Below are 14,658 nucleotides of genomic sequence, written 5' to 3' on the forward strand. Positions count from 1 at the left end.
ATTTCTCTGGAACAACTGCACAGTGTAGCTTCCAGCGTCCCTCCAAGGGATGTGCCCAGTTATGCCAGTCGTGTAAGAGTCATTGGACTCAGAGAAGCCCCAAGGCCTGGCCTTCTATCCAGTATTTATAGTCCCCCCCGAGTCTAATGCAGTTAACCAAGCAGGGGTCACTTTTATCATAAGCAATCTTGCCTGGCTAGAGTTTGACATTCTTCCCTTATCAGGTTTCCAGGGAAACAGCTAAAAAGTTAACCAAAGGTCAAATTCTTATGCAGAAGGGAAAAGGGTTTAGTAGTACTTTGCCTACAACATGCAACGTGTCCGTTGTAAAGGGAATAATTATATGCATGTTTCAATCCGACTTCACAGTATGTGTGCAGCAGAGACAGTGTATGTGAACCCCAAACGCCGCTTCTGTTCCTCCTGGCACAGTGAGGCCACATTTTCCAGAGTCCCTTGCAGGTAAATGTAGGTTTGTCACTAATTCTGGCCAATGAATTATGGTGGGAGTGACACAGATCACTTTCGGGCAGAGCCCATGAAATCTCTCTGCAAACCCTCCATACTCTCTTTCCTCGTCTGATGATGAGCTGCAAGGGCTGCGGTAGAGACCCCGGGGCCTGAGGGAGTAGAAGAACCTAGTGTCTGAGTGACTGTGGCAGGCATAGACCCCTACTGCCCACACACACTGGATGTGGTGTAAGCAAGGGATTAATGACCAGCAAGACAGGGAAAGGATGAAAATGCCTGTGTCTTTAATTCCTCTTCTCTCCCCCCCCCCCCCCCAATAAAGGTGAACTGGCAGGGAATATTTGATTAGGAAAATTAAATTACTATGGTTAACCCTATTAATGTTGAGACAAACTACACGACTCATCTCCCCTCTGGCCCTTTCTAGCACGCGAGGGAAACTTTGAGCAGGGCGCTGCGGAAGACATCCTGTCCCCTCTCACCGCCTTGCTGTGGTCCTTTCTCAGAAGCGGGTAGCTTCTGGCTGAGTAGAAAATTCCAGGACCATCCCAGTTTTCTCCTCTGAGAAGCCACTGCCCAAGCAGTCCGTTCCAGTCAGATTTCAGTGACAGGATTCGGAGCACAAAGCAGTCTGAGCTCCGTGGCCGAGAGGAAGGAGCCAAAGGTCCTCATCCTTAAAACCCAAAGTGGAAAATCGAAGAGAGGTGTTGGCTAAGTCATAGCAGTGCCACTTTGTACCTGAGCGAGTCTTTTCCAAATCTTGCTTATTAAAGGCACAGTGTTACTTATTGTTCTGTGCTTAGTTGTTGTTGTTTTTTAATATATTTTTATTGAGTTCAGAGAGGAAAGGGGAGGGAGAGAGAGAGAGAAACATCAATGATGAGAAAGAATCACCGATCAGCTGCCTCCTGCATGCCCCCCCCCCCCCCCCCCCGGGGATCAAGCCCACAACCTGGACATGTGCCCTGACCTGGAATTGAACTGTGACCTCTTGGTTCACTGGTCAACACTCATCCACTGAGCCACACCGGCCGGGCTGTGCTTAGTTGTTTTGATAAAGAATTTAGAGGTCTCTCCTACATAATATGTAACTTGGGAGCAGTTTAAAGAGATGAGTGTTGAAGTTTAAGAGATTAAATGTCCAGAAAGGCTGAGATGATAGGACTCTAAAGACGGTTTACTCAAGGAAGAGGATTTATAGAATTCAAAGGTCATCCTACGACCTTTATTTTTCTTATCATTGAAAGTATTTATTAGATTACATTTTCCTTCTAGAAGTATACTTGTTAATTTTGGAAATTTTGAAAAAAGAAGAAAAGAATATCCCCCACTCCCAGAACCTAGAGCTAGCCCTAATTAATATTTGGTGTGTTTTTACTCTATTCTCTTCCATGCTCAATCTATTCATTTTCAACAAGTGAAAAAATCTTGTTGCTGTTTGTAGTGGTGTTTTAACTGTGTTTTTAAAAAGCAATACATTAAAAAATAAAAATTAAAAAAGCAATATATTAAAAAGTTTTCCTCCCACTTCTGTTCCTTCTCCAGTCCCCTGTCCCATGATCACTGTTCATGGTAGTCTCTGTATATCACACCAGAGTTTATTTTTTTCTGTATTCCAACAAATATACACATGACACATTTCACGTAAGCCCAGCCCATCATACACTGTTTCTCACCTTGCTTTTTTTACCCACACTTCATTCTGCACCTTCCTTTCTGCCCGGTCAACAGAGAACTTCCCTCTGCACTTTCATAGCGTCCCCTCCTGTGATGCATACCATTTATTAAACAGCTCCCTAATGATAGGCCCTTGAGTTGTTTCCAATCTTTTGCTATTACAAACAGTAAACAGCCCTTTATGAGCATCATTTACATATATCAGCATATTTATAAGATAAATTCCTACAAGTGGAATTGCTAGGTCAAATGCAATTGTAATTTTGATAGGTATTGCCAAATGGCTCTCCACACTATGTAGCAATGTACCCTTCCATCAGCCATATGTGAGAGTTTCAGTTCATTATGGCCCCATCAAAAGTGTATTTTCAAACCTATAGATTTTTGCCTGTATGGTAAAGTTTTAAAATTTCTCTGGATATAGCTTTATTATGAGGAAGGTTGACGTATGTGTGTATGTGTGTGTGTGTGTGTGTGTGTGTGTTAATTTCTGTCTTATCGATATTCCTGCCCAGTGCTTTACTTTCAAAAGCATTAACCTGTGAGATCTCTGGGCATGCAATGGTCTACTTGACTAATAAGCATAAGAAGGCTACACCCTCAACTGAGCAGTTGCTATTTTTCCCTGCATCTTATCCCTGACAAATGCACCAGTTGCATTCTGGCTAAATGATTGTTTATGATCTTGATAGTATATGCCCTGCTTTATTTTTAAGATATTTTAGGTAAGAAAATAGGGATAAAGGGAAAATAAGAGTAAAAAATAAATGACAGTGAGAAAAGCAAGATGAAGCCAGAGATGAAGTCAATACACCAAATACCCTGGACACTTGCTAAAGGCAGCTCACATGCGAAGAGAGAAACAGGAGTTCAAGACATCTCACCGGTGCTCCGTGGGAGCCTGGCTGTTCTGAGCCTATAACAGACGCAGTAGAGATAGGACAGATTGAGAGAATGCGTTGAGGGAAGTCATTCCTCCTTCCTTTATCCTTTATGCTCACACTTGGGTGCCTCGTGGAACTGGAGCAGCAGAGGCAGCCGCAGGACTGGGAGGACAGTGATCCACTGATGGGAAGAGAGGAGGAGCTTGGTAGTCAGGAGAACCAAGGAAAGAGGTGGGGAGCATGCTCAGTTAGAGGAGCTGCCTCCAAGTATTACTAACTGTGGGTAGGTTATTCAGGTCACAGAAAAGGAAAGCATTTAACATTATTTATCAAAAGTTCAACTAAATTCTACTGAAATGTTTATAGTGCCACGTGGCCTCCCTCTCTTCAGCCCTGGCCTTGGTCGGATTCCTTTTTGGCACCTTGGCTGCATTCTCTGTCCAAGTCCTACTTGGAGCTGAGCTCTGTAGAGGAAGGAGGGAATGCCTTGGGCTTGGACGGCAACAAAACATTGTATGAAAACATTCATTCCACCCGCTGGTGTGGCTCAGCTGGTGTGAGCGTCAACCCAGGAACCAAAAGGTCACCCGTTTTATTCCCAGTCAGGACACATGTCTGGGTTGTGGGCTCCATCCCAGGTAGGGAGTGTGCGGGAGGCAGCCAATCGACGTTTCTATCTCTTTTCTCTGCTCCCTTCCTCTCTCTAAAATAAAGACTTTAAAAAGCAAGGAAGGAAGGAAGGAAGGAAGGAAGGAAGGAAGGAAGGAAGGAAGGAAGGAAGGAAGGAAACATACATTTGAGTTCCTAGCAGAAGGAGCATAGTTCTAACTATATTTAGGAAAACCTGGAGACCATCTTTATGTCTATACCAAATGACAACACTTTGTTTTCCAGTATACTTCATACGTAAAATCATCGCTTTCGATCTTGATTGAAAAACTAGCCATTCTGTGATTATAGCTCTGGGACGAGAGATTTGCTTCTATAAGGAATATGAGAAACAACAGTTAGTGCTGAGGTACGGGGGTGAACATTTACCAAAAAATCCAATGTTGTTATAATTGCCTTTTCACACACAAACTCATAGCCTTTGCTCAGTATCAGAATAACCTTGCTTTGTTTCCTTGGGTGCAGAAAAACCATCCTCTCTCCAGACAAACCCTGTTGCTCACAGCACAATATTTTGTCCTTCCAGGCATCCTACAAGCCGTTGCTGAAGCAGGTTGTGGAGGAAATATTTGATCCCGAAAGGCCAGATCCTGTTGATATTGAGCATATGTCGTCAGGCCTCACCGACCTCCTGAAGACTGGATTTAGCATGTTCATGAAGGTAAAGCCGCCGCAGAGAGGTCATCCTGAATGGAATGCTATCTGTGCTGGCAGGAAAATGCTGGCACCCCCTTCACCCGTCGGGTGCCATATAAGATACCGTGCAATGTTTTGACTCTTCTGAAACCAGGTGCAATCTTCACTTAACTTTTGGTTAAGAGCAGCCTGCCCTTCCAGCCTCCTCCAGTTTCTTTTGATCTATGCACTGGGCTCTTTCCTGGTCGATATGCGAGGACACAGCCCTCCAGGGCAGGGTAGCACAGTTGAAAATGTTTCTCCTCGCCTGGCCACATTTCCATGCCACACGAATCCATGTACTATTCTGCTGTTCGTAATGAGTGACAGTCTGCTGTTATTAATTCTAGAACTTATTATGCAGGATAATGAGCAACTTTGCTCAGGCATGTGGTGAGCATCACCCCCAAAACCCATTTTTTAAAATCTCTTCACCTTTTTCACCCAGTCCTTCAACCCCCATCCCCTCTGACAGTTGTCAGTCAGTCTGTTCTCTGTATCTATGGGTCTGTTTATATTTTGTTTGTTAGTTTATTTTGTTTGTTAGATTCACATGTAAGTGAAATCATATGGTGTTAGTCTTTCTCTGACTGGCTTATTTCAATAGTATAATAACTCCAGGTCCATCTATGCTGTCACAAAAGGTAAGACCTTCTTTTTATGACTGAGTAGTATTCCATTGTGTAAATGGGCCACAGCTTTCTTATTTACTCATCTACTGATGGGCACTTGGGCTGCTTCCAAATCTTTTTTTGTTGTTTTTTGTTGTTGTTAATCCTCACCCAAGGGTATTTTTCCATTGATTTTTAGAGAGAGTGGAAGGAAGGGAGAGAAACCGAGAGAGGGGGAAACATCGATGTGAGAAAGACACATGGATTGGTTGCCTTCTCATGCCCTGACCAGGGCCAGGAATTGAACCTGAAACCAGCATACATGCCCTTGACCAGAATCGAACCCAGAACCCTTCAGTCCGCCGGCCAGCACTCTACCCACTGAGCCAAACCGGCTGGGGCTGCTTCCAAGTCTTGGCTGTTGTAAGTAACGTTGCAGTGAACACAGTGGTGCATATATTCTTTCGAATTAGTGTTTCAGTTTCTTCGGACATATTCCAAGAAGTGGAATAGCTGGGTCATAAGGCTTTTGCACTGTTTTGAGGTAACTCCATACCGCTTTCCACAATGGCTGCGTCAGTCTGCATTTAAAAATGACTTGTTCGGGCTCCACAGATTCCCAGGTGCCAAGTGCTAGGATTTCTCTGGCTAATAGCGAGAGTGGGTCAAAATCACTGCACAGCCTTTGCAGCGGGGAGGAAAGGAGCAGAAGGACACAGATGCGATCTATTTTTAACCCACTGTAAAGTTTCTGAATTTAAAAGGATCTAAACAAGATTATAGGCTAACCTTCCAGTCTGTGCCAGGATTTCAGTTGTAATAACTCTTGGAAATAACAGAATGTTTTGCCAGCTTCAAAGCTTCTTTGAAATCATGAATTAATCTACATAGAGTTCATATATGCATCTGCCAGGAGAACTGGTCCACCCCGAAGCCAGAGGACAGAAGCCAGACAGTCAGACTCTAAACCGTGCAGTTCACGGTCGGGATGGACAGGCCGGTCTCCTTCTGCTGTTCCCAATGATCATTAACTTCTGCTGCAATGAGTGCTGGTGAAGTGTGTGTGTGTGTGTGTGTGTGTGTGTGTGTGTGTGTGTGTGTGTGTGGTGTGAGTGCACGCGCGCGCGTGCGTGTGTGTTTTAAATAATGCAGCACAGATCAGCTTCCCAGAGCTGTTCTGAGGCTCCTGTGTTGGGCTCCTGTGTTGAGGGTAGCCCAGGGTTGTTCAGTGGCCCTTCATGATGGCTGGTTCATACAGAAACTTCCAGGCTAGACATGGCCTCTGACCTTCTCCGCCAGAGCACCCTATTCCTCCCTCAGAGGCGTGGCCTTCACCCTGAGGTGAGACTACAGTAACCAGCGTGGGCCTTCAGGCCCTGGTCAGTGAGGCTGAGGCTGGCCCCGGGGGCTGTGTGTCCTTTCCCAGGCAGGGTCTGGCCAAGGGCACACAGGGAGCTCGAACCGCCTGCACCCTGCTCACCACATGAGTTTCTCATTTGCAGAGAGGCCAGTGTGCATGGGAGGGGGCCCTGACTCACTCTTTGCCCAGCGATGTCCCACAGAAAGAACATGTTCCTTAGCAAAAGGGCCAGTGGCCAAGTATGTTTGAGAAACACGGGGTTAAACAGCAAATCAAGGCAAAATGTTTGCTGCTGGGCTCTGCCGTGCCTTAATGTGCTCAGGGACTTTGCTGCGCTGCAGGCCCAGGTAGGGAGGACCGTCCACTTGTGGTTTCCATCACTGTTTCGTGCACCATGAGATGCCACATTTTAAAGTCACCCCTTTAAGCACTGCGAGTGTTTCTGCAGCTCTCCCTGCGGTCAGACACTTCATGGCCCAGAGTGGGCTTTGCTTAGGCAGACGGCAGAGCCCTCCTGGGCCCCACTGGACCGCTGTGCTCCTCCCCTTCAAGCCTCCACAGTTGGGGTCATAAAGAAATGCTCCTGCACACCGAGACCCATCTCACAGGAGGTTTCCAAGTCATGGGTTTAAGGGAGAAGAACGTGTGTTCTCCCAGCAGCTGTCGGGATCCATCCCCGGACCTCGGCCCCCAGCCCCCAGCCCCCAGCTGCTGGACCTCTGCTCTCTGTTGCCAGGGGCGCCTCATCTGCCTACAGGGGTGGGAGAGTCTCGGAGGGCTGGCCGAAGAGCCCTCCCGTCCCAGTGTTCAGTCGGTGGCCGGCTCTTGCCACCATTCCATGGACCTTGACAAGAAAAGTTATCTCTGGCCCGTGTGTTCAGGGTTTCAACAAAATTGGGACAAACGTAGAGAGGAATAGCCAACAGGGCTTTGAGAAACTCACTGTGGCTTCCTCTCTGAGGTGGAGGTGAGGCCCTCGGGAGAGGGTGTCTCTGTCTGCGTTGAGGCCAGTGGGAGGAGATGCAGGAGGCAGACGGAATCCCACGTGGCCGTGGCTACTTCCCAGCCCCTGGCCCTGCTTTCCACTGTTTCTCACTTACTGCCCAAAGGTATGCAGCAGCCTGTACCATGGGGCCAGCCATTCTCGTATGTGACCCGCACAGCAATCCGAGGAGGCAGGTTCCGTCGGTACCCCTGCTTCACGGGGGGGGGGGGGGGGGGAGACACTGAGCCCCACAAGGTTAAGCAGTAGGCGCCAACTCGTACTCTCCTCTGTCCTCAGTTGTTTCCCAGGAGAGCACACAGGAAATGGGACGCCAGGATCTGGCCCGGCCAGTCTTACTCCCCAAGCCCATGCTCCTCACCACATGCTTTGGCTCCAGGAAGCTTCAGGCGTCTTCTTGGAAGTTAAATATTCATATGTCATTAATTCTTTTCTTCATGATTACTCGATAGCACAGATACTTTCCCTCTCCGTGTCCATGCAGCTCATGAATTAATTCCATGCCTGCACTGGCCAGCGAGGCGGCCAGTGTGAGGGAGGTCTCCAGGGCATCTGCTGGTACCCTGTCTGCTTCCCTGGGACTCGGGCCCACAGCTCACTGGCCGTGTGCAGCCCCACCCAGCCAACCTCTGCCAGGAGAAGTCTGTGTTTTGCCATTGAGTTGCCTCTTCACATCACATCTCTGTATCAACAGTCGTTGCTTCCTTGCCACTTGCTGGCCCACTCTTCTCCTCCAGGGCCTACTCTCCCCCATCCCCCACTCAAGACTCACTGAATGGGGGCTGAGGCTGAAAAAGATAGAGTCAGATGAAAGGCAGGCATCCCTGTGGGTTCCTTGTGCTCGGGGAACTTCAGAGAGCTCTAGAGCAGGGCTACCCTGTCCCTGGACTCCTTGCAGGTGTCACAGATGACGTTAGTTCAGGTCACCCAGGGGCTGTATCTGTAGACGATGGTGGGGCTGAGGCCATTGAGAAGCTGGTGAGAGATGTGCTGGGAAATGGGGCCGGCGGACTTTCCCACAGGTGAGCTGCAGGTGCCCCACAACAGGTAACAGAAAGAGCATAGGAGAGGGTTTTCCAGGCCCCTAATGCCTGTCTTCTTCAGGGCTCCATACCTTTCGTACATACCTCTGTGGCTTCATTTATACATTGTTTTATAAGGAGACATATTGGGTATCTTTTCCCAGTGTTTTCTAGCTGCACAACTTGATCCACTGCACAGTAGGAGTCAAGATATCAATTCATTGGCCCTAGCCAGTCTGGCTCAGTAGTTAGAGCATCAGCTGGAGGGTCTCAGGTTCTATTTCAGTTGCAGGCTCAATCCCCAGCCCTGGTTTGGGCACATGGGGGAGGCAACCAATCGATGTGTCACTCACATCAGTGTTTCTCTCTGTGTGTCTCTCCCCCTCCCTTCTACTCTCTAAAAATCAATGGAAAAAATATCCTTGGGTGAGGATTGACAACAACAAAAGATATCAATTCATTGGATTGTAATCACTTAAAAAAAAAAAAAGGAACAGACTAGCAAGGCGAAACAGAACAACCCAGAGCATACACACACGTATGATTTAAATGTATCTCTCACTATAGGCCACAATCAAAAGAACGTGAAAGCTGTGGTTGGGAGAATGGAGGGCTGTTCTAGGTCTATTTGTTTCTGCATCCTCAACACGTAGGTCCCAGCCCTCATGGCTTTACACGCAGCAGGCACTCGCTGAGGGTCGGGAGGGCGGCCTCAGTGGTCAGTTAGAGTCATTGGCTCCTTGTTCCAACTGTCCGCCCTTAACACATTGCAGACAAGTAATTTTATTGCTAGCTTTACCCAGTGGCCAGATAAGTTTCTATTGAATGAGTACAAAAAACGTTTTACATAAATGTTAAAGGCACACTTTAAAATTAAACCCCCATTGCATTTTGGAGTTATTTAATACATGCTCTTACAAGCGAATATCTTTTTAAAGTATGGTACTTTGTAAAACTCTGTGTAATATGAAGTGGAACTAAACAAAGCTGGCAAGTTCTCGTGATCCATCCACAATGTGTTAAGCAAAAGCTCTATTTCAACAACTTCACAGGAGGTAGATCAATCAACTCCAGTGACCCTCAAAGGAATCCCTGACCCTCCTTTCCAGCTGCTAAACTAGACGAAGCTGGTCATTGTCTTGTCCTTGCGTAACCCCAGAGAGGCAGCGGCCACTTGCTCCCACTCACCGCCGCGCTGCCAGGTGCGTGGGGGAGACGGACGCCTGACTCCCCCTCCATCAAGGAAACCTGCAGTCTCTGCTCTGTCCACACGCAGCTGCAGGCCCCTTTCCCAGCCTCTTTGTTCCTAGGGAACAGAGAGAAGCAAAGGGCTGGTTTTGTCGTGTGAGAGAACTGAGGAGTCGAGAGGAGAGATGTCCTCATGTGGTTAGGCAGCAGGACGAGTCTTCCGCGGGGAGATTTGGGGACCTCTTTTCTATTTAACATCTGTAATGTTTTCATCTGGTTTTGTAAATAATAGAAGGCCATCTAGTATATGCTGCCTAATAGCAGTCACTCTATTCTACCGCTTACGTTGGTTTACAGGAGGCAATGGAGAGCAGTTGTCACACGTCCGAGTCAGACTGTCTGGCTTAGAGCTAGCTGTGTGACATGGGTGCATCACTTAACCTCTCTGGGCCTCCGTTTCCTCATCTGTGAAATGGGGATAATAATAGTGCCCACTGTGTAGGTTGTTCTGAGATTTAAATGAGTTAATGTACCCAGAGCACTCAGGGCAGTGCCTGGCCTGCAGTACGTGCTGGTTCAGTATTTCCTACTCCCATTTTTACGAGTTTGTGATCTGGCCAGACCATGACTCTGGAGAAAAGTCCGCCTTGAGTAACTTTGTGTCCCTGTGCAGAGCCAGGGCGTAGGCATTCGGTGCATACAGACTAACTGCTGAGTGGACAAGTGACTTAAATAGCAGAGAACAGATGCCCGAGAGTTTCAGGTTTCACTATTGACGTGCTGTTGCCAGAGAGACATGGAATCTAATGTTCTTTTTGTTGGACCGGTGGAAGCCGTGTTTATAAGGCTGCCATGTGTTTCTCCAGACAGACCCCTTCTTCTCCACCATGTGTCCAACCTGTTGGTATCCCCAGTCTCGGGGGACACAACCTGTGCCTCCTGGGGAAGCTGTAGGGAGCTGGTGAATTTCTGTGCATGGACCGTGACAAAACGGTTCAAGGGGATAGAGGCCAGCAGGGCCAGACCCTGGCCACTCAGGACACAGACTCTGCCAGGAACACTCTGGAAGCATGGTCTCCATGTGCTGGGAGAGAGCACGTGCTCGGCCCTCCTCACAGCCTCCCGCTGTGGGGGAGTGGAGGCCTCTATCCCAGACACTGGGAAGTGGCTTGCAGACGTCGATCTCATCATGTAAATGTCTGCATCCAGTGAACGTTAAGAAAAATGCCTTTGAATCTAAGATTTTCTGCATCAAGTAAATCCTCCGTGAGAGGGAAGTCAGAGCAGCTGGATTCTGCCCTTACTAAAGTCAGGCCTTGTTTGCATCATACTGCAACTTGCTAAAATCGCTCTCTTTGTATTGCTTTAGCATGTGCTTCTGCATACATCAGACTGTCCAGGGAAGCCCTTCATCCCCCCTGTTCTGGTTATCTATTGCTGCATAAGAAGCCGTCTCCAAACATTGGCTTAAAATAATATTGATCATTTATCTGTTCATGAAGCTGTACTCTGGGAAGAGCTCAACAGGGAGGGATTCGCCTCCAAGATGGCGTATTCACAAGTTGATGCTGACTGTGGGCGCGTAGCCCAGCCCAGCCTGGCAGCTAAGGGACTCAGTTCCTCCCATGCAGGCCTCCCCACGTGGCCTGAGCTCCCTCACAGCATGGCAGCTGTGTTCCAAGGACAAGGGACTAGAGTCCAGCAAGACCAGGCTCCTGAGAGAGCGTGCCAGGGGGAAGCCTCAGAAGCCACACAGCATCTCCCCCGCAGCGCTCCATGTGTGCAGGCAGGCACCAGTGCCCACTCAGAATCGAGGGGAGGGTACACACTCTTTCCTTTGCGAAGAGAGCAAGAGCATGAGGAGCAGAAAATATTCTTGTGGCCACTTTTGGGAAATACAGTATATACTCTACCTAAATATACGTTTGACTGTCCAGCTCGGCAAGGAAGGTGTTTGGTGAAGTCTCAGAGTTTTCCCTACAGCCTAGAGCAGTGATGGCGAACCTTTTGAGCTCGGCGTGTCAGCATTTTGAAAAACCCTAACTTAACTCTGGTGCCGTGTCACATATAGAAATTTTTTGATATTTGCAACCATAGGAAAACAAAGACATATTTTTTATATTTATTTTATATATTTAAATGCCATTTAACAAAGAAAAAATCAACCAAAAAAATGAGTTCGCGTGTCACCTCTGACACGCGTGTCATAAGTTCGCCTTCACTGGCCTAGAGGATGGAAAATTCACTTACACTTCAGACCTGGTTTTAAGGTGGGTCCCAAAAGGCTTTGGTAATGAAAGGCCTGTCTGCTCTTTGCCCATAATCTTTTTTTAAAATAATATAGTCTCCAAAAAGAAAGGAAGGAAAGAAGGAAGAAAGGAAGGAAGGAAGGAGAGAGGGAGGGAGGGAGGGAGGAAAGGAAGGGAGGGAGGAAGGAAGAAAAGGGAAGGGAGGGAAGGAAAGAAAACGGTGGCAGCGGAGTGATAAGAAACTGAGCTGCAGGACCTTCCTGTCCCCAGCTCACTGCATGGACCCCGTAAGGTAACATGGGGAGAATAGTGAACAGGCCAATGAGATCATTCTTCATGCATCTCTGAGAATGTGTTTCAAGCCAGCCGAATGCACTCCTCGGCCAGAAGGACTGTGGTTAGCCACAGAAAGCCGGGTTTGAAGGGCAGTGCCCAAGGGGGAGGGGGAACCAAACGGGAGAGAAGCCACTCTGGTAGAGCCTGGGGTTCTTCAAACAGCCAATCTTCTCCACGAACGCTGTTCCGGGAGCACCTTGATCTCCTTACAGGAAAGCTCGATAGTGATCTAATAAATAAACCGAAGCATACCTTCCCCCTCACTACAACGTTAATTTAATTTAAAACTAGCGTGTCTAATGGGCAGCACTTTTAAAATGCGTTTCTGGAATTTGTGGTGTGGGTTTCAGTCTCCTGAAAATAATATATTTTATATCTACTCCATGTGTTTGGACCCCAGCTTGTTTTGACTAACGGACATGATTTGTCAAGATGTTTCCTTGGCTGGACTTGGCGTGAGGAGGGTGGTTTTATCTGAAAATTGCATAAGGCCGCTTTATTTCTTTTTATGTGTGTTTTTAAGAAGTTTTTTGTTTTGTTGTTCCATTTCTTATGTGGCCATGCTTAGTTGGAAAAAATTAAAAGATTTCTGAAAAAGAGTCCAAGAGGACCCAGGGCTTGCCTCTGGGCCCTTCATCTGAGCTAGTCTGAGAGCGTCCTTGCCTTGGGGGCAATAGGAAAGGGCCACAAGGAAACAGAACAACTGCTCAGGGGCCCTGAGAAGCTGGTGGTGGAGAGGGGGTGGGCGCTGAAACTCTCTCAGTTGCAATTAAAACGCCAACAAATTGCACTAATTAATCAGGGAAAGGATAGTTTGCTGTGAGGACCAAGAATGTCTGGGGGAGCCCGAGGGCAGCGATGCGGCGGCCTCAGGAAGCCTGGGACTGCGAACTGGGCCGCCACTGGGAAACCAGGCGGTCCTTTGAGCCGTGCTCCAGCCTGCAGACGCTGAGAACAGGCCGGGCATGCGGCAGGTGCTCACTCAGTATGAGGTGAATGAACGACTGGAGAGCAAATCCACAGCTTTTGGTTCTTACAAGCTAAGCTTTGATTCAGCCTTGTCTTTCTTAGGTCAAGTCTCCATTCCCAAGGAAGGATCTAAAGTTGGCCCCGCCTGGGTCGGAGATCCATTCTTGGACCATTATTCAACCATGTTTGAGGGGTGGGATCACGCTGTAACTTCCTGGCTGCCAGTGGCCTGCCCCTTAACCATGGGGATCGGGAGACGGTCCACATATGTTTGAAAGACCTGCAGAAGCACCCACAGCAGGGGTGCAGTACGCTGTGGGGGTCAAGTATGCTGTGGGGGTGAATACGATGTGGGGGTGCAGTGCACTGTGGGGGTGAAGTGCACTGTGGGGGTGAAGTGCGCTGTGGGGGTGAATATGCTGTGGGGGTGAAGTACGCTGTGGGGGTGAAGTGCGCTGTGGGGGTGAAGGACAAAGATCGTGAGTGGCAGGTGAAATGTGATGTCAGTTCTTTGGACCGACCGCGAGAGCTGGACATGCCTGGAGGTCATCTAGTCCAGCCCCTCATTGTTGACACAAGGAAAACAAGACTCGGAGAGATGAACTGTTAGCTTTGGCCAATTATACTAATGGTCCTTCTGACAAGAGGAAACATCTCAGCACTGGGTGCTTGCTGACTAAATAAGTACAGGTTCTAGAATGTCCATTTGCAACACTATTTATAACCATTGTTTATATTTTCCTCTTCTTAATTATACTCCATGCTATGAGGTAGGGATTTATTTTTGTCTAACATTTGCTAAATATGATCCATAAGTTCTAGTGAGATGGACTCTGGTAGAAATCATTCAACAAAAACAAAAACAAAAACTTGGTTTTGACAGTCAGTGAACTTTGTCTGCTGGTGAGCAGTCACTGAGAGCCTGGTTTGTGTGCTCATCACTGCGGTGCGTAAAGAAGACTTGTGAGACTGCTAGATACCCTACCTGCCGTGGTGTAGATCACCCTGGGGAGCTCGCGGCGTGTTGCGGAGAGGGGCAGGAAGACTGCGGGTTGCAGGAGGAGAGATGCGTGTGCGCCGGAGGGGACGTGCGGGTGCAGAGAAGGAGGAGCTCAGTCCCACGTCAGAGGAGCTTCCCAGGAGTTGAACGTGTCAGACCAGTAGGAGTGAGAGACAAAGTGACGAAACGCCCTGGTACATGGAAGGAGCTACAGGTAGTTCTAAATATGAACACACAGAGAGAAGCAGGAGCTATAACAATAGAAATTGGACCAAAAACAATGAGGTACCACTGAATGTTGTAGGCATATGTAACCAGTGTACATTTTGTACAGATCACCCTTGCAGCAGTGAGAGGGGCACAAGGCCACACTGGCATCGGGCTGGAGAGGGAAGGTGAGATGGGTGGGTACTCGGGGAGATGAAGCGCTGCTGGACCCCACAGAACGGGGTGCTGACTGGATGTGGGAGCAAATGAGAGGACCCGTTACTTCATCTCTTCAAGCCTCCCTTTGTCTCTGATGTAAAATGGAGCCTCTACCTGC

General features: G+C 48.1%; 1 protein-coding gene across 1 annotated transcript in view; it reads left to right on the top strand.

Annotated features, from left to right (window-relative positions):
* The window catches only part of SCFD2 (sec1 family domain containing 2), a 329,771-nt gene that overhangs the window by 294,346 nt on the left and 20,767 nt on the right, over positions 1-14,658 (top strand). The window contains exon 7 of the mRNA XM_059671312.1: positions 4,228-4,362. Coding sequence (XP_059527295.1) covers positions 4,228-4,362 — 135 coding nt within the window. The remainder of the gene's footprint in view (positions 1-4,227; positions 4,363-14,658) is intronic.

The sequence above is a fragment of the Myotis daubentonii genome, chromosome 1 (genome assembly GCF_963259705.1).
Source record: "Myotis daubentonii chromosome 1, mMyoDau2.1, whole genome shotgun sequence".
Classification (NCBI taxonomy): domain Eukaryota; kingdom Metazoa; phylum Chordata; class Mammalia; order Chiroptera; family Vespertilionidae; genus Myotis; species Myotis daubentonii.